This window comes from Chionomys nivalis, chromosome 18 (assembly GCF_950005125.1).
Source record: "Chionomys nivalis chromosome 18, mChiNiv1.1, whole genome shotgun sequence".
NCBI classification, from domain to species: domain Eukaryota; kingdom Metazoa; phylum Chordata; class Mammalia; order Rodentia; family Cricetidae; genus Chionomys; species Chionomys nivalis.
The window spans coordinates 43,584,414-43,612,407 of record NC_080103.1 but is presented as its reverse complement, the minus strand read 5'-3'; the positions used below and the strand labels follow the sequence as shown (position 1 = coordinate 43,612,407).

The following is a 27,994-nucleotide window of genomic DNA, read 5'->3' as shown; positions in this document are numbered from 1 at the left end:
AAACTTTTACATATAATCTGTATTAGATTTTCATAACTGAGTGTTCATTAATTTAAATCCCACAAATAAAATTTTCATCATGGAAAAATGGAGATATTTTGAATACTAAAGTCCTTTATTTAACAACACAGAAATTTCACAAAAACAACTTTACTGGGCAAATTGAAGTGATTTTTAATTTTTTTTTACAGTTTTGTACATGCCCCATAAGTGGTTTTTTCTTCAATAAATACACTGTTTTCCAAAACTGCTTTTTTAAATAACTGCACACGCTTACATACACCTTTACACAAATATCTATTAGAAAATGTAACCGATAACTGCACAGTTGGGAATGGGAGGACACCGGAAAAGGAGTACATTTTGAGACCCACGTCCTGAAATATCTATTTGGCCATCGTGAAATGGGATCCCTCGGAACACAGTAGCTGTGCTCCATTCACTAGGAATACAGATCTCAGTGTGAAACGCCAAATGGAATAAAAGCAAAATCTGAAACGTTTATCTGCTACATGGAACCAACTGTTTGCTATTGCTGTGAACCTCACCATGATCAAAGATCCACTACAGCTCTCTGCCCAACATATTTGACCCCGAATCATGCATTCATTTAACTGTGCCCCTCTTTTCATTCTTTGATTGCTGATACTATCAGCTTCAAGGCTTTCTGTGCTTTAGCACTAATTGCACAACGTCCATGCCAGTGGTTCTGACAAGGGATGGAACGTTTCTTTCTTTTAGTGATTACTTAATATTAAGTCATGGCAAGCCCACTGTCTTCCACACCCTGAGATCGCTCAGAAGGAAACTGAAGGTTGGGGCTTAAGCAACCAGGAGACTTCTTATATCTGCATGTCTTAGGAGGACGATGATTCTATTTGTGTCCCATGGATGGATTCGGTTCTACTTTGTGAGCATGCCTCTGCTTGTATGAGGACAGATGGAGGCCACTAGAAAGAAACTCACCTTAGTCTGAAGGTCAGAGAAGGCATCTCTGTGTTACAATATTCCCAGAGTGCTGAGGGCTAGCTAAGAGGAACATTTATTTAGTACAGTGGGTATATATAGCCCATATATTCTCCTGTGCTTCTCTCAAATGCTGCCAGGACAAGACATCCACTGATGACTGAACTCAAGTGTTTGTGAATTTCTCTAATAACCTTAGCAATATCTGAGGTGTGATTTTTAAGTTGTATATAGACAACCTACAATCTGATGGCTAATTTCTAAATTTCCTTGATATGAAGAATGAAACATAGAGTGAGCAACTGTTAAAGGTTATGTTTCATTTATATTTTGGAATAAGGAAGATGCATACCTTTTAGTCACTGCCCTAAGGCTACAAGTTGTCTGTACACTGACACTTGAGAAAGAGAACTAGAGGGAATCTAGAATACTTCCTCTACCATCACCAGTGAGAACTGTGTATGTACCCTACATTTTGTAAACTGAGCTTAAGGGGAAATATAAAAAGTATGTGGCATAAAAGAAATTACCGTAAATAACAAAATGTAAGAATTAAAGAAAAAGGCCACACTGCTCATTATAGTAACACATTCCTTTCATTAAAAATAAATGAACTGCCATATGAAACACGCATTCACAATACACATATTCACTGTCTTAAAAAAACAAAACACAAAAGTCTAAAAACCAGAATACATCAAGACATGCAATACCATCTTGAGTTTTTGACTGTCCATATGTTGCTATGAGGTCCCTATTGTATGCCTAATACATCTGAAAAGAACTTTGTTTCATTTGTAATCATTTTTTTTTTTTTTACAAATGCAAGGGAAGCTTCCCATTCAAGAGTGAAAGTAAGTTTCCACATACTCATAGTTAACACATTGGCAAAAATAAGAGTAAAGTAAAATAAAAATTGTAAATACCGAGGGAGAGAGAGAGAGAAGAAAAGAAACAATGGGACAATGAAGAACTCACACAGCATTCATTGGTCCTACAGCAGAAGCAGAAATGATAACCACCAACCCTCTAAGGAATACACATGGAGTAGAAAGCTATCTCAAAAGAAATATACAGTCCATTTTAGCTTCTGATGATTCCATTCCTTTCTCCAAACACAGGCGGGTATAACACATACTGCATTTTCCTCACAGAGATTGCTTGACCATACTGCAGACTAGGCGTTGGTACGCTAGCTAGGTAATTCATCCCACACTGGCGTCATACAAACCCACTCTGCCCTCATCAAGGTGCCCCAGTGACGCTGTACTTGACCCGCCTTTAGAAAAAAATTGTAATCTTATTTCCTATTCAAAACTAAAAGATTTCGGAGCACATTACACTTTGAAGTCCTCGCTGCTCTACCACCACCTTTCTGTTTTCCTTCTCACTCACCAGTTTGACAGGCAGATAGAACAAAGATGTGAGAATATGGCAACTTTGCTATTCTATGTGTGTTTTACTAAACTATGTTTTATTCCTGAAACTGATCCTTACAGTCTAATTTTTTTAAAAAAAATTAAAGTATTTGTTTTAATGGGATAGGCATCCTTTAAGAAATACAACTGTCCTAGGAAAATCCAATCTTACAGGATGAGGCTCCTGGGTTCTAAGCATCTTGGGGGTCAACTGTCTCGTCTTTTATGAAATTCCTCTCACTGTGGCCTTGCTTTATGGAAAGAAAGCATCCTGGGATAAGAAGGGGAATGGAAGCAATGGGTGTTCCTCAGAGAGGCCGGGGAAGAACACTCATCCAACTGAGAGGCTATGGAAAGGAAGATAAAGAAACAAAAAACCACCTCACTTTAATGAATGTCTTTAATTAATTTTAACTTGAAAATATGCCCAGCCATGCCTTAAAGCAGGCTTTGATGCATTCAAGGATTGTTTCCAACCTGCCCATTCAATGCCATACATGGAATTAAAACATTTGAAGACCCTTCTGTTTTTATCTTTCCTACCCCTCCCCAAAGCAAAAGAATAAACAAATAACCAAAAAGCTTGGACAGCCTGTGCGTGGCTAGGAAAAAAAAAATTGTCAGGCATGACTGTCTCTTTCTATGATCTGTTTCGGCCTAGGAAACAATTTTTTTATTAAAAAATTTATACAACTGATTCTGCATTTCCCAACTATTCTGAGTACTCCCCTTGCAGTGCAACCCAAACAAGTCAACTACACTAAGTATTTGGGGGTATACCCTCTGTACAGCTCGTTTGTAAGCAACGCAAGTGCATAACCACTACTCTAATATAGTGCTCAAAAGATTCATTGAAACCTTCACAGTAGCTTTCCCTCTTACATTGACACATTTGAAGGTAACTGCTGGATGCAGCGTTATCTCTTAGTCTTGTAAAACCGGCCACCGAGTCTCTACAGAAAGATGCATGAATTACCACCAGTGTTGCCACTGCTTCTACAAACCACTGGCAAATATATTTAAAGCTAAAATTTATTGCTCCAGATTTAACTTGCAGAACCATATTGTTGTGTACAAACTGTTAATCTCCATAGATGCTCAGACATGATTGTCTCCTTGTGTCTAAACACACAAAATACAAGCTGCTATCTGTACAGTTTACAGTACTGAATCACATATATTTGAAAATGAAGTATAGATATGTACTTTGCAAAGATACATGATTTTACAGTCGGGGGTTACCCAAACTTATTTTTTTCTTTTTACAGCCACTTTCAAAATAGACAACAACTTCACTAGTATAGCTGAATTACATCAAAGGAAGAATCAGTGTATTGAAAGTAAATAGACTGGCCAATTCCCCAAGCTTCCCTGTTAATTTTATGTCTTTTTTTCTTTTCTTTTCCTCTTGTTTTTTGAAGAAATCCCTATACATAAAATGAAAATAATTTCTGGATATTTTCTTCAATGGTGGACTAAGTGGTTTCTTAAAACAAGACATTAGTTTGCCCTTCGTTTCCAAATGCCTTGAAAATAAGATACACTACTGCTTTAAAAGAACCACCGGAATGCTTCAGCGCTGGGAACAGGTGTTCTCTATAAAAAAAAGCAAGAAAACAGGTTAAGCTTTCTTTTCATGTCAATATAATATTAGATTTTTCTCCTTTACACTTCAGCAATAATTTTAGTCAACCATACACAACATGAGAACATTGCAGCAACATATAGTAAAAGAGGAAACTTTCGACCTTAAAATATAAAAATCATACTATTCAATTTAATACTAATTAAATTAATACTGATTGAAATGACTGAAACACATTATATACTAAACCACAGGAAATGCATCCTGTGACATATGTAGCAATCAGAATAAATGGAAGTTTCAAGGTTATTACCCATTAGGAAGAGCAACTGTATGTAAACCCGGTAGCTCCCTCATAGAAAAGCCACATCCGTTTCAGTTGATCATCTTGTGTGTCTACACAGAAATGGCACATTCTCATCATGCCTAGGAAATAGATCTTTCATGATATTCATTTGTATTATCTTAGTTATCGCAAAAATTCATGACCAGCTAGCTATGCATGCCATCTTCAGTGCGCTACATATAAGCCTTTTATACAGCCAAAGTGACTACGACTAAATTATTCCACCCATTACACTAACAAGTATGTCAGCAGGTAGTAACCTGAAGTTTTATGTACAAAGTTGCGGCAAATACATACATATTCAATCTATGCAAGATTAACGTCAGAACTGAGTGAATTATTTCTTTATTGTGGCAAACTGAAATGCTAAATGGATGTTACCAGCCAGCCATCCACACTGTGTGTGTGCATGCGTGTGGCTGTATATATCTTAAGAGAATGTTCATAGTACTTGAATTTCCTAATAGAATACAATGAAAAGTGATAGTACACAAGGCTCTAATAATGGATGTTGGCTTTGGCTTTCTTTCTCATACATAAAAAATTTGGTTGTTGTTCTCTTTTCATAAAAATGTTAACTGAAGATAAAAATCTTTATTAACCTAGTACGTTATCAGTCAGACTTTAGACTACTCTCCTTTGAGAATCCCAAACGTATGCTCTTGGGTGTATCTTACTTTATTCCAAGGGACTATTTTTGTCTTAGATCTGGAGCTTAAGCCTATATTAAAATATTGTTAAAAAAGAAGTTTAAGCGAATAAGTTTTGGAAGGCAAATTCCATTTGTACTGTCGGCATTTGCAATTGTTTTTAAAAACTGCTCTCAAGAACAACCAAAACTTCAACTAAGGCAAATTAGTTTACTATAAATTACATAATTCAAATTTGCATGCATATATAAAAAGCACTAAACTGTAACTTCTCAAAGCACAAAAAGGTCTACTATACCCAATAAAGTAGCACCTATTATACTGGGTCTTGACTCCTCTACTGATGGTTTAACTGGTTTTGTGCTCGCCAGCTCACTGTAAATACTGGCCCTCCATCATTTGGTTGTTTGTGGAAAAACTCCTTAACTGCTTTCTAAATTCAGCCTTTGAATACTAAATGTAATAATTATAATTCTAGTTACTTTTACTTCGTCATTACTGAGGGAAATACACAAAGCAATAAGAAACACAGCACACCCATTCTAACATTCATACTTTGCATAGGCACTCACATGGCACACACACAAATACACACACACACACATATGCAGGAATTGAAAACTGAAAAGTTCTACCAGATGCCACCTTGCTTTCTGATGCCAGCTAAGAAAAAAATCCATATAAGTAAGTTTATTTATAAAAAAGTAGTCATTTTTAACAAGATACATTAGAATCAAGTGTATCCATGCAATTATATATCTACACTCAGATTCTCATATGAAAAATAAACATGTGCATATATATTCATATATATGCACATTTATGTGTATATGTGTGACAGAAATGCCAACTTACTCTCAGATGCCAACTGGAAACAAGTTTATAAATATATACTTATACAATCCTGTATCTTGATAAACAGATATGTTTATGAAGATAAACAGAAAAAAGTACAGAGGACGATTTTTAAATGAGCTGAGTCCTTATGCCTTAGATATGCTTTTAAATCTATTTTCTAACTTCCTTTAGCCCTTCCTGCTACTCAGTTTTATTTGCACTATTTAGTGAAAGCAAGCTTTAAAAACGCCACCTAGAGTCAAAGGTCACTTTTGTAAGGAAAAGATGGTCCTCTCTCAGTGCTTGCCAGCACTAAGAATTCATCAAACAGGAGGAGACATGAGAGAAGCGAAGCAGAGGTTTCTATAGTGATGGTCTCTGCCATAAACTAGCACCCCAGCGATGCTCTTCTGTTATAGCACTGTGCATTGTGGGGAGGTCAGAAGGCAGCCCCAGCCAGGGGGATGGGGACGGTAAGCAGCAAAGTTTTTAAAAATGACTTTTCTTCACATTAAGATCTTTGAAGTCATGAAACTTAAAAAAAAAAAAAAAATGGTTAAGGAATCATCTAAAAGACATAAGAAAAATTGGGAAAACCATCAGTGCAGTAACTGAAACACATTATCAAATATTTACTAGAAACTTACGATTTCCCCGTCAGCTTTATTTTAGGATTAAAAAGACAGCAAAACTCTTTAGCGTCTAGGGGTTACAGCGGCTGTCACCTCTAACATTCTGTCCAGTTTTCATTTGGCTCACTGGAAATTTACTTGAGGATGAGGCTGAGTTATCGACAAGCAGCTAGAAGCAACCCTTATTTCATACCACTACTGAGCTAAATCACAGGTTTCTAATTAGTCTGTCGCATTTGGATACACGTCTTCCTGACTTTGTCAACTAACGAGGTCATCTTCGTAAGAGGACCACTGTGAATTGTTTGGAAGCTCAGCACATCAACACAGGGGATTAGATGCCCTCACCAGCTACCTCCAAGTTAGATAAATTCAAGGTCCCAGCTGGGGAATCGCACTCCTGATAAGATTACTATGACTGTCGATCTCGGTGATGCTGGCAAGGGATAGTTATCCTGACAGGAGGACCAGATTGCCCTGGAAGGAAATGGGGCGGGAGGTAACGAACAGAATGGTGTTGATCATGTTCTTTAAGGCAGTCTTCACTACTTATGCAGGTGTGAGAAGCCTGGCTCCCAAGGGATCTGGGGAGAAGTCTGTATGTCCCCACCTCCACGGCACTGTCCCTCTCCCTGGCATTGCTATAAAGCATGCTGTAAAGAATTCTTCTGACAGAGGTCAGATAGAAAATGACCTTCAAGCTAGAAAGAAGGGCGTGTGTTTATCCCATAAGTAATGCTTCAAAGCAAAGGAATGTCCTTCAACGATGGAATGACAGGATGAATGTAACTCCAAATACAGTTTACGTTCACCTACAAAGCTACAATAAATATGGTCTATGGTGAAATGTACTTCAGTATAAATTTCTGCTAACTGACTAATGAAGAGCAAACAAACCAGCCTCGAATAATGCAAACGCCCCAAGTTCTGCTTTGAGAATTTAAGAAGGTTTCTTTTTTTGGCACCTGTCAAGTGACCACTGGTACCTTAGTGTCTTCAGGTCAAGTGTTTACCTGCACATTCCTGTTAGAAGTATGTGCAGATGAAGGAAAATTCATCCCTTGGAAGAGACAAGTGGAGCACCCGAAACTGTGCAAGCGAGACTGTGGAGGTTAGTCATTTTAGATCTAGATGCCACAGATAGATGTGAATGCAGTGGTATTTATCACGGTATATTTAAAATTTCTTAATGACATTAGATCTTAGGTTTCAAAGACCAAATTAAAGATGAGCTTTGGCACTGAGATTCACCTCAGAATGCATAACGTTCTACATTGAGATAACAGACATGGCATTACAATTTTCAGCTGAGAATGTTAAATAATTTGCCAGTGTTTGTTTGCATTACTTTCTAAAACAAAGATTCCCACGATTCACCTAGGCCTTCACAGATTGACTGTGAATCAGGGTAGGTCTACGCATGATTTTACAGAGCTAGAATTTGAGAATAACATTATTCTTGCATTGGTTAAAAAATAATTATCCATGTTCTTATTGGTGAATCTTAAGAGAACACACATCACCAAATCATTTTTTGATTCCCATATTGTGAATGAAGAATATTTTCCAGACAAAGTCAAAGGAATTTCAGGCTGACCAGAGCCAATAATACCTGTTTTGAGATCTTCTGGGGTGTGAAAGCCACCACGAGATTCTTAGACTCAGAGGCATCTTAGACCTTGAATTTTGAAATTTTTGCTATATTTGAGCCTACATATTAGCACCACAATTTAAAGATTTTATTGAATCCCTGAAAATCTGAATTAAAAATTACATAAATGAGTAAGAAATGAGTAAGACAAAAGGCAATAGACTCCCACTGCTGTCTTTCTGCATTTGACTCTGTGTGTGTGTGTGCATGTGTGTTTGTGTTTCTAGCTTTAAATGAAACTTCTCAACTTTAGATTTTTTTTTTTGATAAACAAAAGCAAAAGGGTTCTTGGTAATGAAAATTTCCCTTTTTTCTGCTTGGATCTATAAAATAACATTAAAATACCACTAGATACATTGAACTTATTCCTAGCAAATTTCAAAATCTGCTTTGAGGTACGAGACATTGTATTGCATGTACAATACTATCGATATGAAAATATGTTTATATATAAATAAAAAATCTTTGAATAGTTATGGTGTAAAGTGAGACCTAGCAAAGCTGAGTATTTCTCCAGATTTCAACAAAAATGTCTTTTATGCTTTCATTTTAATATTATACTATAACAAAGCATAGTCTACTACTATAGAGCCACTAGGAAGTATAGTTAAAGCATGATCATTGTATGAGAAAACTATGAATTTATGATCGGTGATCAGTGTGATGCCTTGAAATGCACTGTTGATAAACAAAAATAACTTCATAGTAAAATAACCTATAAAATATACGAATTAGAATATGATTTCACTTTCTATCATTTTTTTTTTGTTGTTGTTTGTTTGTTTGTTTGTTTTGAGACAGGGTTTCTCTGTGGTTTTTTGGAGCCTGTCCTGGAACTAGCTCTTGTAGACCAGGCTGGTCTCGAACTCACAGAGATCCGCCTGCCTCTGCCTCCCGAGTGCTGGGATTAAAGGTGTGCGCCACCACCGCCCGGCTACTTTCTATCATTTTTCCTTCTTTTATTTTATTTGGTATTTTTAAGTAAGGTTTCACCAGGTCCCAGTCTGGCCTAAAACTCAAGACCCCCCCTTCCACAGCCTGTGTAGCACTGCGACTACAGACTTCAGTCGCCTCTCCCAGCTCTCGAGTTTTAAACTGAACCTCACCTTTCTTCTTTAGGCCTGGCAATACCCCTGCAGTGTGTATATAATGTCTAGCAAATCTGATTCATTTCTCTCACAGTTGACTCATTTAACACATCCCTATTTGACATAATGAAGTCTTATTTTGGTCAATATTTAGATGTAAATAAAAACTATTGTAATATTACCACTAGCTGGTAATAGCTAAAGAAGGACAGGCACTAAATAAAGAACGGGTGATTATAAGGTGCATTCACCTTTCCTGGCTTCTAACTTGACAATCTGACATTTGAAACTGAGAACCGGGGAAGAACTAGCACTGGCGTTCTCGGGCTCTGTTCCCGTGGGTATTGCTCCTATACTCTTCCTACCTTGGGAATGAATTTCTTGCTTTGTTTTCCTACCTATATTGGTAGCACCACCCTCAGTACCACCACCAAAGGTGAGGTGATGTTAGAAGGCAAACCAGGCTAAATGCATATGGTGGTAGTGTCTGTTAGAGAAACAGGGTGCAGAGACATTTACTTCAGGAGCCATGGGGTCAGGGGGAAGAAAAATGACACATGGAATCCATGAACCCAAAGGGCAATACACTTTCTATCCCTTGTAGCTAATACAACTAACTTCTTTAGATGTGACTCTAGATAAATACTACATATAATTAAATTTGGTTAAAAAATAGTTAAAACCACAACAGCCCACAATTACTTATTGTGACACAAATGAGTATTTCAGTGATGAAAATGTTCTTGGAAAGAAAGAAACCACCATGATACAGCAGCATCATGTTGTAGAGAAACAGGTCATTTTTTTAAATGGCCCACAGATTTTTAAAAGTATTTTTCATAAAAAATATTTTTCAATAATGATTGCATATAATAACTTCAATCTAACTGCATAATTTAGCTGACCATAGCGGTGTGCACCTCAGCATTTTGGAAATGTAGGCAGGAGGAGCTGGAATGTAAGGTGGTCTCAGGCTATAGTTAGAGGCCAACCTGGGCTATATGAAACTATCTCACACAAATAAATGTGTAAAAGTTAGGTTAATGAAATCTAAGCTCTACGGTTTATAGTTTAAGTGTACAGAATCTTATTTATAAATCCACAAGTTGTATTAGAGTATGGGTCCATATCAATACATCTGGCTATTGGCTTAGAGTATATTTCTGGGTACACACACACTGGAAGTTTAATAATTCAATCTCTCCCTGATGCTATTCTGCACATTCCTGTCTGAACTATTGCCTCTAGGTGAAATTAGTTATTTTAAAAACTGATGAAGTTGTTGAAGAATTTTGAAATTTGGGGTAAATTTTTGTTGCAACCATGGATTTTTATCAAGCTCACCATTCTTTTACTGAAAACAAGAAGAGATGTTTGTATAACCATGAGAAAACTGTCGATCACTTATAGAACTTAAGATGTTTAAGCTATCAAAGCTAGATTTGAATAGTCTCTAAATTTTATTAGAATAAAATGCAATAGTTAAAATCATCATCCATAGCCCATCTTACTTATGGTATTTTCATTCCTATTGACCTGGGCTCTGGAGAAATATTTATTGCTTGATATTATATAAAAGATGAGTAATGTTTTGACTGAGGTCACTTGCATGTTGTTCAACACCTCCTCAGGTAACACTGAGCCACTGACACAGACCCAGCCCAGAACCCCCCAAGGGTATTATGAGCTTAAATTGCTCAGAGGAATTCAAAGAACATTAATTCTAAGTAGTTCCACCAATTAGACGTCATCACCAAAACAGTTCACTTGGTTAGAAGCATGCTTCCAAGAATACCATGAGTACTTGGTAGCCTGGCTCTCCCAATATTTTCTCCTCCTCTCTCCTCTTGGCTCTCAACACAAAATATGTTCACAATTATTCTGACGTCTTCATTTTTCTTAATATTTTTAAATAAATAATATAAAGCCAAGAATTAATTTAATTAAATTGTTCAAGTTTTTACATGTGTCCTCAATTACTGGTAAGATATTTGAGTTCACGTATGCTAAGAGGATACACACAGGAAGGATTCCATGACCTTGACAGAGTATCACACATCAGAGAACACTCCAGTCTATATGTTTAACTTCATCCTCAGAAAATACTCGTGGGTTTTTCTACATCTTTGTGCAAACACAGTAACTCTTAGAGAAAATTAATAGTCCTACATTTTTAGGTATGGGATTTGTTAATATTTAGTAAGCAATAATCTTTTCACCATCACTATGGAATCTTTTCTATGTATTCAATTCAGTATTTGCCCAGGAACTTTCATTATAACCCCTTTAAGATTATGCTAACATGCTTGAGTGCTTGGTTGTTTATAAATTAGTGTCCTTAAGTTCCCTAAACACTATCATTAGTTTGGAGGATTTGTCTTCTCACCATGGCCTTACTATATTTCTAACTGAACAGTTGATTTTTATCCTTAAAAAGGAAAAGATCAGAAAGGAGAAGAGGGAAGGGAGGGCTGGAGAGAATTCAGCAAAGGCAAGAAAAGCTAAGATGAGCTAATTTCCCTGGAAATAATTTTTCCATTGTGGTGAATGAAGAAAAAGAATTCTGAATGGTTCTAGTGGGTCTAAATGCAGGATCCATCTTCTCATAGACTGTAAAACATTAACATTCTCTGGTCTGATATAAGGAGACTCAAGAGTGACCTAAAATAGCTCAATGCTTTCCCAGTCTGCAGCAATCCTGTAGCCTGTGTGTATTCCTCGCTTTTCCTGTCCTTTCTTTGTTTCTTCCAACATTTCCTTTGCTCTTATACAGAACCTAACCACACACCTTGAAACACAGCAAAAAATCTTAATATAACATATGTACCATCCAGAGTGGCACTGTTATCATCATGAATCCCCATGTGTCTTTATCCAGCCAAGGGGAGCCACGCCCACATGTGTGCTAGAGTCATCTAAAATTTCAACTGTTCAATTTACACTTGCTTCATTTCCTAGATGGGAATTGAACATAAGAATAAGTAACTAAGAACCTTGGATTAAGACTTAGCATTATAGAAAATTATTAATTTGCAATACACTATATTCTTTTATGCTGTGTAATATTTGTTTAATGATGCAAAGATATATTGCTTTCTTTTGTGTTGCATTTGTTAAACTGTGAAGCTATGTTACATTGCCTGCCTAAAACACTTTGATTGGTCTAATAAAGAACTCAACGGCCAATAGCTAGGCAGGAGAGAGAAATAGTCACGGCTGCCAGGCAGAGAGAATAAATAGGAGAAGAACAAGAAGAGGGAGAATGGAGAAAAGGAGAAAGAGAGGAGAAGAGGATGCCTAGGGCCAGCCACACAACCACTCAGCCAGCCACGGAGCTGAAGGAAAGAAAAGTATAGAATAGAAATAGATGATATAATTTAAGTAAAGAAAAACTGCTTAGAAGCCTTTAATCGTAGCACTCAAGAGGCAGAAGCAGGCAGAGCTCAATGAGTTTGAGGTCAGTGTGGTCTATAGAGCAAGTTCTAGGAAAACCAGGACAGAAAAACCCTGTCTTGAAAAAAAAAGAAAGGAAGGAAGGGAGGGAGGGAGGGAGGGAGGGAGGGAGGGAGGGAGGGAGGGAGGAGAAAAAAGAAAGAAGAAAAAAAGAAGTCAGGCTAAGGTAAGGCCAGGCCAGGCATTCATAAGTAAGAATAAGTCTCTGTGTGTTTGTTTGGGAGTAGGGTGAGAGTAAAAGGAAAAACAAGCTACACCCTAGAGTTAGGGAATCATAAAGGTACAGACAGGGGGCAGCTGGGAATAATAAGAAATGGTTCTTTAAGCCGGGACACACACTGCAGCTACATGTATGCGTGTGTGTGCGTCTACAGAACTTACAGAGAGCCATTAGAAAGCAGCAGCCCCCGCCAACAGCTAGGCTTAGCTAATGTAGTTTATCAAGGGTTTAACCACACTCTTAGCAGGATCATGAATGCACAACACAAGCAGAGGCCTCCCTCGAAGAATCAAAGCATGCCACTTTTTAAAACACTTATATTTTACTCCTTATCTTGCTAACAAATGTTCAAAGGATAATTTCCTCCCTTGCTATAAACTTGTTCAGTTGCATTATTGACATTGCTTATGTTTTCCCATTTTTATTTGTAAGTGGCCAACACGGCAGCCTAATGCAGCTGAAAGTACAACTTAACAACTCTCACTGGCTGCAGCACATCCATATATTTTCTGTCCCATTCTACTTTATTCTACTTCTAATGAGAAGCCAACACCTTGGTCTCCTGGACCCCTGATATACTACGCCCATACTAGTCTCACATCCTGTCACCTGTGGCCTGAAAGAGTCGGCATCAAGCTCAACTTACTCCTATTATCACACAAATTCACGTTCATGGAAAGAGGCAAACCCAGAGAAAGATCACACTTCAAAATGATCCCCAATGCTGCACAAAGCAGCCCTGCAGCAAATATATTTCTTTGGGTATGGGAACGAGCCAGTATTCTCTATTTTGTTTTCGATGAATTAGAAGTAGCATATGAGATATTTAAGACTTAATAAAAGATTTTGCAACTGACTTTACATCCATCTATGTCCTGCAGCTTTTCTTATTCTTGACTCCACCAAAATCATTATGTACCTCATTGACGCCTACAGAAATATATCCGCAGAACTGTCATTTCCCAGAACAATAATTTTTTTGACCACTGATCCACCATCACTAATTACCCCCATTTCCGATAATTACACTTCAGTGGTTTTCTTTCTTTTTTAAAAAAAGTTATTTCATCAGTTTCTACTTTATGAAGTTTTAGAGAAAATAGGTCTTTTTCGGAACTTGGCAGATTTGCTGAAATCCACAGAAATGCCCATCACTCTTCCTGCTTTACAGACATGCATCATGTTCTCTCCTATTTGATCTCTACCCTTTGGATGCTTCTATCAATCATCCAGTTAGGTCTGGTGTGCTGAGCAAGGAAAAGCAATTTCAGCAGAGTCTTCTCCCTGTTCAACACTTTTCTCAACACTTTAGACTGCCCGCTAAAACACAAGTGAAGATGGGAGTCACATGCGATCCTGCTAACACCTGAAGAATTTTAGCTCTACTCTGGGATGAAGCTACTTACTCAAAAGCGTAAGTCAAAATGACATCAGCTGTGACACAGAACTCTCCATCTTGAGAATTCACCACTTAACCTTACTCTCAAGTCAAATGTCTTAGTCACATCTTAAGCCTTCGTTCCTTCTTTTTCTCCTGTTTTCCACTCTGCAGAATTTCAAACTTCTGGAAGAATGAAGGAATAAATACTCCATCTTGACAAACGTCCTTCTACATACTGCTTGGCATCCTCTTTTGATTTTTTTAAAATTTCTTCAAAAAAAAAATCATTGGTTGGAATTCTACTTCTTTTAGGGGCTCTCACTTTTTCCTTGTAAGAACATTAGCTTTCCTATATCAGTCCTTAAAAAAAGCCACAATCTCACCATCTCATGAAACTCTTCTATGGGGTGTGTGGGACAACTACCAAAAAGCAAACAACAACAAAAACCCCACGTATATGTGATCACCTGACTTCTTAATTTCCAAAGTATATTTACTTCTCTGACATGTATACTAAATACATGCCTGTACCTTGTTCCTATAGTAGTGTAACTAATATATACATCTCAATTTTTTAGCACTAAATGTGTTCTTTAGCTAACTGGCATTTATAGACGGCATTTAACCCTTTCCTTACATTGATTCCCTTGCATTAACAGACATCTAGAATAACTCCCTCAGTGAAGCTGTGTAATGTACTTAATCATTGTTCATTTCATAAGTTGCTTGAGACTAGAAGAACTTTTTTCAGCTTCTCTATGTGACAACGTGGCCCCAATATTTTTTAAGTACAAAAAAATTGAAAAGCCAGTAAACTAGTATTATATTTCCCTGAATATAATTTATATCTGATTTTACATAAAAATACACAGTGATTAGAAAAAAGAAACTTTATTGTTAGCAAAAAATTGCACTGAAGCCGTAGAGATGAATACTGGAAAAAAATGGAGAGGGGAGAGCCAGCAGGCTTGATTTTCTACCTATTTATGTATTCTCAAGTTCCTAAAAGAAACTAAGACACAGTCTATAAGTTTCACAGAGGAAAAAAAAATTCCTTATAATGCTTTAAAGAAGAAGTTAACAAGCCTGCTAGGATCCTCTCAAGACCTGCAGGATGAGTCCTCAGCATTATTAAAGGGTGGTCACATCGGAAGTATGATGCAGCATCACTTAAGAGGAAACAGAAACCACGATGCCGAACGGAGGGAGGATTTTCAGTTGCCCTGCAGGATAGTTCAGTTTCTAGACAGGTGTCTCTGCAGGTGAGGGAACAAGAGATGACCTGGATAAAATCACCGCTGCTCCCCTCCACAGGTATCTTGAAACTGCCAAGGACACCAGGGCCATGTCAAATAATAAGCCTAAGATAGTCATAAACACTGAAGCGGAACTGAAGGAACAAAACTATGCACACACTTACCCACAGCACTAAAGATACTCTTGAAAAGATGTTTTTATAAAAACTAATTTCCAGACTGAATGTTTAAAAATTTGTTTCCTCCCTTCAAATCATGCAATATCCTCTCCCATGGCTGAAAACCACACGACCAAAGTATTTTGAGCTCATTTCCGCTTTCATAATTTAACCGATTCATTGAAGAAAATATATTTAAATAATCTTCACTGTAACCTATTACTTTATCTAGATACTGCTGTATGACTACATCAAAAAAATTTAGTATTCTGTTTAGTATAAGAAATTGGAACATACCCTGCTTATGTGAAATGTCCTGAATAGGACACCATCCTATTAAAGTTTTTCAATACAAAATTAAAGTGAATTATTTTCTGGTAAAGGTGAACTATATATTCAGAGTAATAGATTTTAAGAGAACCTGCAAGTACTAAAAAGCTTGGGGACCTTGGGAGAGGATTAAGGGGGATGGGAGAGGCAGGGAGGGGAGCAAAGAAATATGTAGAGCTCAATAAAAATCAAGAAAAAGAAAAAAACACATTTGCACCTATTCCTGGGAAATATTAAAATACATAAATCTTTAACTTTGTATCCAAAATGAACATCCCAACAAGATTTCAGGGCTCAGAGCAAAAACTCCTGTCTCCGGTTTCCAAAGGTAAACAATGTTCCACTCGGAGAAATCATGGCGGACATCTACTTTCTGCAGAATTTTTAAACATTCAGTCTCACAGATCACTTGCCCAAAATCGTTCTAGCCTGCTCTGTAAGTCTGGACTGTGAGAATCCCCGCCACATCATCCAAAATAAAGGCAGACTGGTGCACAGAAGAGCGATTCAATAACGAAGTCATTGAAACTTCCCAAGTCAAGTCACCTTTGCCTCCTTCCTCACTAATAAACATCCCCTTCATCATCAAATACCTTTCTGTGGTCAGGATGAAGCCTAAAGTTCAATGTTATTTAAGGTTTTCCTCATTGTTTTTCTGAATGTTTATTTTTTTGTTTGATGATGTCTAAGTTTCAAAATATATTCCCTGTATAGCACAGTCTATAAATGGCTTTTTCCCCATCTTATGTCACTACTTCTAATTACCACATAAAATACTGCTTAGATTCCTCCATGCTGTTTAGATGGATCAGAGTATTAGTTTCATTTAGGAAGCAATAAAATCCTATTTTCATAACTAACTATTTTTAACCGACAGAAAGTTGTACGGATTTACTATGTACAAAAAGAGCTCTTTTGTACCGAAAGCATAAAAACAGTCTGAAACTTCTTCGGAATCTAGTAATCGGCAGAGAAGTCCACTGGGTAGTCCAGTGCCGTCATGATAAAGGTGTCTTGTGGCTTTGATCAAAACCGAACTTTTCTGAGCTATTGTCCTATCATTCATCCATTCTGGATCTTCTCCATAGAATATCCGATTGTTACATTCTAATGTGACAAAAAACATCTTATTTGGATTTCATTGAAACTTTTTCATTTTCCCTCCTATAGCCAATGTATATTGCATCTTTGTATTAAAAATATTTCCTACTAGCATGTTTTAATTCTTAACTGAAACCTCATTTTGAAATTATTACATGAGGTCACAAATTAAAATATGTTTCAATTTAAAATATGAAGGGTTAATGTTTTATCTATGCATATCTATGTATTTAAAAAACCCACTTAACTTCAAAACTTTATGAAATGTGATTTGCTGATTTTCCCTGCTCTACGTCTTTCAACTGGAGTGACACACCTACTTTAGATTTGGGCTACAAATGAATTTCCTTAGCAGGAAGGTGCCATCACTCTGCACAAATTACAGCCGTGTTTTATCCAGAATGTCACAACTGCCATTGGTTGAGGCCCTTGGAACTTAAAATTGTATCTAGTATGTCTCTCCCCTTCTGGAACACTGTTCTAAATAAAGTTATCTAGCTTTACTTGATAATATCAGGGTGTTTGTCATCAAATCCCTTAGAATCTTGAGCTAGCTTTTAGAAACATTTTTGTGGTTCTGTACACCAACACACTTTTTTTTTTTTAAATGGGAGAAAAGAGAAAGAAAGGAAAATAAACAAACACCCTTGCCCCTGATTTTCCAGTGTTTCAACCTCTTCTCTATAAAGTGGCAAGCAGGAGGAGCAGGAGTGGGGGCAGGGCAACCCCCAGAGGCACAGCTTCACTAATGTAATTCCATAAATCAACTAATGGGAGAGAAACCAGATCTGTGTGGTCTCTAATGCTGTCCCACAGAGATCAATCATGTCACCTGAACAATGTTCAGAGACTAAGAGGCTTGGTTTGCCCATGGGGCAACTTTATCTCCTGAGTTACATTAGATTGGGATATTTTTAAAAAGTTAAATCTTTGTATCAGAAAAATAACTGTTGTCTGTGTACAGTCTGAAGGATTACCTTTGCAAGATAAAGAATTAACTTAATATCGTAATCGCCTACATGGTCAAATCTTAAATACATCTAGGACTTAATATTAATTAAGGACATACATTTTTAAAATAAATTTTGTCCCACAGGAGCACAACACATTTGTATCAACTGCTTTCAACAATTAGTGGCTATTTGATAATATAATGATCGATGAACGAACAGTGACATATGCAAATACGCAGGCCACAAAACATCCAGCACTCACTATTTAATGGGTACTACCATCCTGAATGTCAACAAGCAGTGGTTTTATAAACATAAGTCGCTCTTAAAATGGGACTAAGCAGGGATAGGTCATGTTTAAAGGAAAGCTAGGGAAGGAGGCTTAAGAAAATGTGGGCTCAAATCCCAGCACATCCATGTGAATCTTTCTTCAACTTGTTTTACACAGCCTGAAAGCAACCTGACTATGCTTTCAGTGTCTGAGACAAGAACAGCTCAAAGAGAAGGAGAGCACACAGGCTTGGAGTGCTGAGTAAGAAGCTGAGATGTGTTCAGTATGCAGATCTTAACTCTGCAAGTATCCATAAGTTAAAGCCACAAGCATTAGCTACTAAGTTTATGACTAAGTTCCAGGTCCAGAACTTCAAACAGAAGTCCATCCCTCCTCAAAAACATCTCCTGAGATGATAATGGATCAGATTAGAGACAGGAAACCAGTTCGGCAGGGGATTTTCCATTTTGGGTTCAGCCACTCAAGTTCTGCTGTTTTATGCCTCAGCCCTGGAAGCTTCCTACAACTGTAGCTTGAGGTTGCATGTGGGTTTGAGGCAATCACACTGTATTGCCTTATGATCTGGGTAAACACTCAGGGTAACTTTGAAAACTTTTTTCTTTCGTTCTGCCCAGTATTCCATTAATGAACATGGCCTTGAACCACAGCCCATGCTCTGGTAGGAAGGAACCCTCAGTCAGGAAAACATCTGTAGAGGGAAGTGGGCATTCTCTCTCGAGCTCTTCCCACCTTCTGAGGGACCATACAACTTCTGTGCGTGCTCATTTTCAAAGGTAAAAATGATTCTATGATGTTTGGAATCATGGGGAAAAATTGAAGTTTGTGGGAAACGAGAGAGAGAGAGAGAGAGAGAGAGAGAGAGAATATGAATATATGAATAGATGAGCAAACCAGCATACAAACTTGTCTGAAAGCCTATTAGTTCTCATAGCAAACTCTTCTGGAGTGGTTACTAACTAAATAAGTCAGACTTATTCAGTGGTCCTCTCCACTGCATTCCCTACAGCGGTGTACAGGATGGTACAGTGACTGTAGCTAAGGCTGAGGCCTACCAATGCCAGAACTATAACACTGCACACTGCTTTTCAGAGAGAAAGCAGAAACCATACAGACCTATTCACTGGCATTTGCAGGAAACCACAATGTAAGATCAATTGTAATTTTCCATGGTCTTACAGACCTAGGGTAGTCATCGTACATTAACTCCCCCAGAAAAGAGTTAATTTTTGCCATCTGAGAAAATGCATGAGCCTGCACTGTGGCTGCTGTTATCTTTGCTTGACCAGAGTTACCCAGAGGAAGAACAATGAAACACGCTGTGGTGAAATTAAAGTTCCCAAGAAAACATGGTTTCTTCCCAAAGGGAAATACACGCAGTATTGTGGTGCAGCTGCAGGCCATGATGCTCTCTCTGACTCTGGGAATTCCAGTCCCTTGGCCTCGGTTTGTACCCAGCAAAGCAAGATGACCCATCTTCTTCGTAGTCAAACCAGAAGCAAGATCTTTCACTTTTTCCTTTATTCATTGGAACTCCAATCCTCAATGATTCAAAGAAAACATCCCTATACCATGTTCCTAATATTTAAAAGAATGTGCAAGTATTCCTCAGGACAGATGTGACAGAGACTCTCGACCTGTGCTCTGTTCACAGTCCCTTCCCAAACACTAAATGGATCATCCAGTCTCCCTCATGCACAAGGAGCTAACCTTACTCTATTTCATCATAGACTGTGGCTGCCTGTCCATATTTCCTCCTTAATATGGCACCAAAACAATATGCCTGTAACTCTGTATTTCTTCGTTTTGTGTTTTGATTAGGACATCAAACAAAATGTTCATCACATCCATCCATCCTAATTTGGAATGTAATTAAAAGCCTAACTTTAGCATTACTTTAGCGATTGATGTCTGTTTTAAGAACCTATAGGAAAAGTAAACTATTTTTTACTATATATGGTATCAACCAAAACCTCTCTATGTTTAGAGTAAATTTTGCAACCACAATATAGATTACTTTGTTAGATATAGAACCCCAGGGAAATGTAAAAAACAAAACAACAATAACACCCACGATAAAAAAAAAAGGAAAAACAACAGAGTTTTTCTGGAACTACATAAAATATTTTAAAAATCAAACACCTATTAAACACAATAGTAAATAACTTCTGCTTTACTCAAAGTAACATCTCGAAATGGCTGGTGACTATCAGCTCTCTATAAGATTTATGCTTGCTTAAAAAAATATCAAGAAGGCAAAAAATAAACAAAAACATTCTATCGTGCTAAGGAGAAAAATTATTCTAGAAGAGAATTAAAAAAAAAAACCTTTGAGTCCAGACATTGCAGCACGCACACATATGTATGATAGATGGTATATGCACACATGTATGTGTATAATGTAGGTTGTGTTCCACATGTGTAGTGTTAGAACTGGGTCTCTGGTGAGTCTTTTTTTAGCCGTATATATATTTATGATGGATATGTTCAATTTTGGGGGCTGAGCTATTTGTTGTGGGTTTTCCTGAGAGCACAGTTTAAACCAGCAAGGGAAAAATATTAACCATACTCAAATGTAAAACTTCGGTTTTCTAGACCAATTGCTTTTTTTCCAGAGATAAGAAAGGAGGGGCACCCTCTAGCAGAAAGGTGGTTCCGGGTGAGGTGCAGCTGGGAGGGTGGTGTAGAGGCCATGCCCTCTGCAAACCACCTATGACAGTATGTTACAACCTGCAAGAAGCTTCAGAAAAGGGCGTGCTGTGTCTTGAAGCCAGACAAGAAACCCTGTGGGGGAGAGGAGAAGGGGGTGAGGAGGGAGGGGGCAAGACTGGGAAACAAGAAATCATCTCCTCTGACCTCTAGCGAAGTGCCAGGTTTTTTCTTTAGCTCTTCACATTTTCTAAATTTGCAGATCTGGTGTCCCGTTTTGCGGTTCCTGCAACTGCTGCAGACGCCACAGTTGATGAGCCTCTTGCAGGGCACGCAGACCCCACACCTTTTCCTCTTCTTCTTGGCCGGGTTGGCTCCGCCAGCTCCCCCCGAGGAGGTAGAGGAGGAGGAGGAATGATTCTGCGGGCAGTCTGCCAGATTGGCAATTTGAAACGCACTGTCTGTGACGGCTGCTGAGGCTGCTGCGGGGGAGTGAAGGGCTGTCATGACGATGACCCCTGGAGGTAATGAGATGCCCCCTAAAGCCGGGATAGCGGAAAAAGTCCCCACCCGCTCGGGGAGATTCATTATCTCTGCTTCAGCAGCGCCGCATTTGAGCTTGTTCATGCATTCCCCCGCCAAAGGTCTGCAGTGTTCGGGGGATAAGGTGGAGAGGAAATTAGTATTTGCCATTTGCAACGACGGCTCTGGCGGACAGCCAGCCTTCCCCAGCCGCTGGGAGTCGTTCCGGTGGTGCATGCTGGTCCTGCCGCCGCCGCCGCCGCCACCGCCGCCGCCACCACCACCACCACCACCGCCGCCACCGCCGGCGGTGGGGAGGATCGCCGAGGAGGAGGCGGAGGAGGAGGCGGCGGCCGAGGAGGATTTCCTGCCGGCCCCGCCGCCCCCACCCCCGCCCCCGCCGCCCCCGCCGCTGCCTCCGCTGCCCCAGAGCATCGCGGTGGCGGCGGCGGTGGCCGCGTTGTCGCAGTTCCACGGGGACATGCCGATGCGCGCGGCGGCCGCAGCGGCGGCGGCGCTGCTGGGGAAGATGGGGGTGGTGATGCGCGCGATCTTGGCAGCCTGCGGGAAGGCGCCCCCGTTGGTCTTGTAGAAGGAGGTGGCAAAGGAGCGGTAACGCTCCATCTCCGAGTTGTAATCCACAAGGCTGTTCAGGGCCCCCTCGGGCAGGTGGCTTTCCTTGGGCAAGCCCGGGGCCTCCGGGCTCGGCCCGGGCTCCACGCAGACATTGGTGTTCATGGTGCAGGGGGGGAAGAAGGGGTGCAGGGTGGAAGTGGGGACCGCCTGGTCCGACACCTGGGTGGGAAAGGGGGAGAGGTGGGGGGGAGGGAAGCGGGTGATGGTGGGGTCGGGGTACCGGCCGGGCCGGGCAGGAAAGGGGGATCCGGGTGGGGAGAGCAAGGTGAGGGCTGCTTTAGTCCTCTCTGGGGCGCATGTCCACAGACGGTGAATTCCCAGGCAGCGTCTTCCTTTGCATTATCCTCCAACTGTTACAACTAAAATAAAGAAAGTCATTCCAACGAGCTGCACGAGGAGAAAAAATTAAATATAAATAAACAGCCACCCTCGCTAGCCCACTGCAGACACCACAGAAAGCTCCCACGTTCTCAAGTCGGGTCGTTTGCATAACAATCACCAAGACGTGACCCCCCCACACACACCCCCTAACACTCCCAACCCCTGTTCCCTCCCTCCCCACAGCACACCATACAGCTCCTCCCCCCAACCCCTATTCTTGTAACCCTCCTGAGAAAAAAATGTATTAATAGCTAGAGTACCCAAGGAAAGAGGAAAGACGGGGGTGACAAACGCCGAGGGAAAAGGGCAATTGGAGTGCTAAAGACATGCAAATCAGGGGTGGGAGGGCGGGCGATACTACCTATAAGCAGAGGGCATTTAAACATGAAATGTGTGAACAAGTGCTGCCTGGGCATGCAAATGCTGTAAAGTAGAAAACAGCAATGGCCCTATGAGGAAAACGCACAGGAAATTAGCAAATGAAGTACTGAGAAACTCTACAATACATCCCAGCATAAACTGTAAGCAAACACAATACAACTGAGAGCTACAAGGCTGCCCACATACAATCTGAACTAAAGAGGCAGGGGAGGGAAAAAGAACTACCAGCTGCCACAGTGTCCTTCTGTGTCTGTGGTCATTAGTTTGAATCCCAGCACAGCTGGCTCTGTTAGGGTCTTAATTCAATGGACCAAGGACAGGTCTCAATTGTACAAGCCATTTGGTGGTGGGGCTTGGCAGGGGCAAGAGGGTGGTGTATTACTTGTTTAAAAGAAAGGAGAAAAAGAAAGATGGAATATATAGAGAGAGGTCTCAAATGCAAGCAATGTCACAGGCTCAGAACTGTCTGCTGCCCCTGTAAGAATACCCCCAATCATTTCTAACGGAGATTGCTGTCTCTTCCCAAGAAAAGAGGAAGGCAAGGGACACAAAAATATCTTTCACTAACACTGATTTTTGCATAGAGTGAAAGGGAAGGAGATTCCCTTCAGGTGGTGTTTACCTAAAGAACCATTAAGATGATTTTTTCCCCTCCTTTTGCTATTTTTTTTCTATGAGGAAAGTTCAATGTTAACTGGGTATTTGCATTTCTCTCTGCTTACAGGCCATCATTAAGCTTTAGGAAGATGTATTTTGGTTGCTAATTAAGGAGGAGAGATATCCCACAGCCATTTAAGAATTAAAGCAGAGATGTAAAATGTATATTCACCTGAAAAAAGAAAACAAACCACCAGTTTCTTTGTTCCCCCCCCTTTTTTTATTTTTTTGCCAGAGTACCTTTCTCTGGCATCTTCTGAAACCTATAGATTGGGCTAGAAGGTGGAGTTCAGGAATTTAACTGAAGGCCTAGTAGTGTCTGTCTGAAATTTTAAGAGTTTCAAATGCATATCAATTATAGCAATTATGCTTATAATTAGATTAATGAACCATGTATGTCCAAACTTCAAGTGTGAAAACTTCAAGACCGACGGATGAGGCACCCCCAAAAAATGGGTTCCTGTAAACAAATCCCTATTAGGCAAAGTAAATCAAGATAAGGAACCTCCCCCAGGCTGGATTAGAAGCTAGCAGGCATCCTTCAATCACAGCAAGTCCCTAATCACTCAGGAACCACCTCTGTGGTTTCACAAGAGGGAATACTGCTTCCTTCAGAGGTCTGATGACAATACAAAGGTGCCTCCAAATCCTCCTGGCTAAATATTCTTGATACTTGCAAGGGTTCAGGGGAAGACACAGCAAGAATATGCATACAACTTCAGTTTCTGTGAATCACATTGAAAATGCAAAACCATAATAACTGCCACTCACTAGAAACTAGTTATGCCAACCATGCAATAGGCATCCTCACACTGAGCAGAGGGGAAATTTAACATTTTAGTCTTTTGACCTTGTTCCATATAAAGAAAGAATTTAATATCCCCTTTCAGAGTCTTAGTGTGGTGTTTCCAAACAAGCTCTCCTTGCTTCTCTGATTGCCACCACCTCCCCCCTGCCCACCTCTAGGTTCAATGCCACCAGAAACTGTAGAAAATGATTGTGCCTAGTATCCAGGTCATTATTGTTTAATCAATGCATCCCTGGAGCATGAAAAGGGTATCTAAGCCACAGCTATTGTTTGGCTTTTATTTAGCAACAAAATAAAACACACACCAATAACTATAGTTCTAATACTAAAGCTAAATTAAACATCCATACTTCATGATCCTGCTTTGCCTCTGAACAATGTGACTGTACATGGCTAATATTGTATGTCTGGTCTACCAGAGACACGGAGATCAAAGGTCATATTTAACATTCAGGAGGAGGGGCGGGTGCAAATTAATTAATTAATTAATACAGTCACGGGTTTTTATTGCTGAAGTCCAGCATTAATCTACTTTTACAATCCCACCGGACAGCAAACATTTAAGAGAGAAAGAGAGAGGGGGGAAAAACCAGAGGAAGAGAAAGAACGATCACTTACCAGTCTCTTTTTATTTGGGGAGCCTTAGAATTTGCAGACGCTGCCAGTCTGCCTTTAATTAGTTGCACATCACCCCCTAACACAAAGAAACACAAATCCAGATGTGTCTTGGCAGCTCCCAATTACAACTTTAATACTTGTAAACAAACTGTTGGGAATGGGGGGGTGGGGTAAATAAATATGCGGATGAAAAAAAATACCTGTAAATGGCTTTTTTTTTCTTGTTGCAGAGAGGAGGAGGAGATGGTGTTAGTGGAGGGGGTGGAAGGAGGAGGAGGTGGGGGTGGAGAGGAAAGCGCCGAGTGTGAGCGTGTGTGGGAGAGCGCGGGGCTGTTGTCGGTGGTCTCTGCTCTTCCCAGCGCGTTGCTCCGGGTCCGTCTCCAGTCGCTGTGTGCGAGGGAGGGAGGGAGCCGGGGAGTCTCTCTCCCTCTCTCTCTCTTTCTCACCCTCCCCCCCCCCTCGCTGTGTTTGTGTGTGTGCGTGTGTGCGGTGGCTGGGGGAGGGGATCGCAGAGAAAGGCGAGGGAGGCGGTGCGGAGCCGGGGGCGGGGGCGGGCCGCGGCGCCGAGGTGAGCAGGACGCAGGCCGCGGACACCTCCCGATGATTGGCTGCAAATTACACGGGGAACAAGAGGCGCACGCGGGCCAGCGCTCCTTTTCACAAATCCCCAGCTCGCCGGCTCGGCCACGTTTCCCGGCCCGCCCGCCAGCACCCGGCGCGGCGGAGGATTTGCTTTTTTTTTTTTTCCTCTGGCAGATAATTGTTTGGAAGGGATGGAAAAGAGGGCGTTCCCGCCCCTCGCGCCCTCGCTCTCTGCGGGTGTGTTTGTGCACGCTGGGCGGGGGGGTGTGTAAATAAACTTGTCTGGGTTCCCTGGCTGAGCTGGGTAGAGCCATGCCAGACACAGAGGGGAGGTCCTGCCTGGTGCAGGGAAGCTCAGTTTCGCATCCCCGGTCGCGTGCTTTTAAATGCTCTTCCTGGAGTGGCCGGGAGAGACTTTAAAGAGAATCATTATCGTTTTTTGGGTTTTTTTTTTTAGGAAGGGAGAAAAGGACGGATGTTCTTGTGGTTCGAATCCTTGCAATGCTATTTTGCCAGATTGCTAAAAAATAAAGAAAAAAGAAAAAAGAAATGATGTGAAGCTTGACCGATCTCAGTCTGAGGCTGCCTTTCTCTCTTCTCCCTCTCCGCCTTCCATTCCCACTGCGTCTGGGTCGGGTCTCCCTGCCCCATAAGGCTTCCCCTCCCCCACTACTATTTCATCTGGTAGTTCCAAGGAGTCAAATGTCTATCCCACCTCCCTAATTTGAATTCCAAACTTTATTTTATATCGAAATGATCTATTTTAACTAATATTAATGAGATGAGCATTTTACTTCTCATCACCTGGGGAAAATACTTCAAACTGAAAGATAAATATTTAGCACACATCACATATAAACGAAACTCATAGAAATACAGTTATGAATTAACGTCTTCACTATTGCCTCAAAGAAAATGACATAACCTAGACACACGCTCTCTGTCTATTGAACTACATACACACTGGAAAAACAGGCATTAAAAAAAAAAGGATGTAAAATTTGAGTCCTTTAAAATATGTTCCTTTCTCCTCCCCGATACCCACTTGGATGGGACATTGAGAAAGGGCCTCACACTGACCAGGTGTTTCTGGAATTTACTATATATATTTACTATATATTGCCCAGGCTCGCCTAGGTCCCTCATTGGCAGTCATCCTGGCTCAAGTCTCCAGAGTGCCAGGATTAAAGGTGTGCACCACAACATCTGACTCCTAATGAGTTTTTAAAGAGGAAAAAAAAATCAGATTAAGCTTGTTGTAAGGTAGAGAAAGTTACACACTGAAACAACAACACAAAACTATATTGTAGAATAACGTAGTAGTGTGACTTCAGGGAAAGAAGAAAAGGACGAGTTACTTGATTTGTGAGAACAAATTGCTAGCGAACAGCACAGACCACTTTGTATTTGAGTTTTCAAAAGATTTACCTTGACCTTGTCAAGATTTGGTGGTGTGCACGCTGTGGAGAGCGGATAAGATAATGAGAAGGCTGACGTGCACACTCAAGGGGGTCCTTTCAAAAGGCAGCAGTGGCTGATGTAGAGGCAGATATGTTTGTGACTCTGTGCACGTTTGTCATGTTTTAAGACATAGGCTAAGTTTGCTTATAAATAGTTATATCCTCTTTAGACAAAGTAATTGGATAATTAATGAGACATTACCACATTCGTGTAAATGCTTAACATAGTCAAGAGAGGGAACTTTCCATTCAATGTTTGTTTTTGTTTCTTTTGTTTTTGAGCTGAGCATCATATGCAATCTGTCAACAAACTACAGTCAACCTTTAATGAGTAAGTACATCTACAAAGATTCCTAAGCATCTCTTCAAATATATGGATATATAGATAGGGTTTGCTTCTTTCTGTTGAGACAAGGCCTTGCTATGTATATCAGAGTTGCCTTAAATGTACCTTTGCCTAATGAGTACTAATAATATAGGTGTGTACCACCACATCTAGCTTCCAAAGGTTCAAATACTTAAAGCACCGGTTTAACGTTTCAAGCTACTATTGATATCTAAGATTGGTGACCTATCTGTTCCAGGCACCATGTTAAGCAATTTGCAGTGTCTTATTTTATACCCATATTTTCATTTTAAAAATAAGAAAATGGAGCCCTAGAGAAAGTCAAGAAATTACATTAACTCACGAAGCTAGAATTTCTCCCAAATCCTGTCTCTTCCCCAAGTCTTTTGATTATAACATCTGCCTGAGCTTCATGATCAATAATTAATTGATCAGTAGACCCTCTCTAGATATTAGAATCTTAGATTTAATTATGATTGCAGGGCCTTGGCTAGTATGACATCAACTGAACACACAGGGTAAATTATAAGCACTACTCCTCACTCAATATGGTGTCCATCTCCTTTCTACCAGGGAGCTGACTGACTGGAGGTTTCAGCAGATGCAATCAAGGAAACTTTCTTGTTCGTTTCTAACCTCA

General features: G+C 40.0%; 1 protein-coding gene across 2 annotated transcripts; it reads right to left on the bottom strand.

Annotated features, from left to right (window-relative positions):
* Positions 1-111: 111 nt before the first annotated feature.
* Positions 112-25,441, bottom strand: Cxxc4 (CXXC finger protein 4). 2 transcript variants are annotated; one of them, XM_057793438.1, is made up of 4 exons: positions 25,167-25,441; positions 24,967-25,042; positions 21,171-22,480; positions 112-3,980 (listed from the first exon to the last, which is right to left on the bottom strand). In XM_057793438.1, the coding sequence occupies exons 3-4, from the start codon at positions 22,221-22,223 to the stop codon at positions 3,936-3,938; spliced, it is 1,098 nt and encodes a 365-aa protein (XP_057649421.1). In that variant the 5' UTR covers positions 22,224-22,480; positions 24,967-25,042; positions 25,167-25,441; the 3' UTR covers positions 112-3,935. The 2 variants fall into 2 exon arrangements, with proteins under 2 accessions (XP_057649421.1, XP_057649420.1); XM_057793437.1 differs by lacking the exon at positions 24,967-25,042.
* Positions 25,442-27,994: the final 2,553 nt, after the last annotated feature.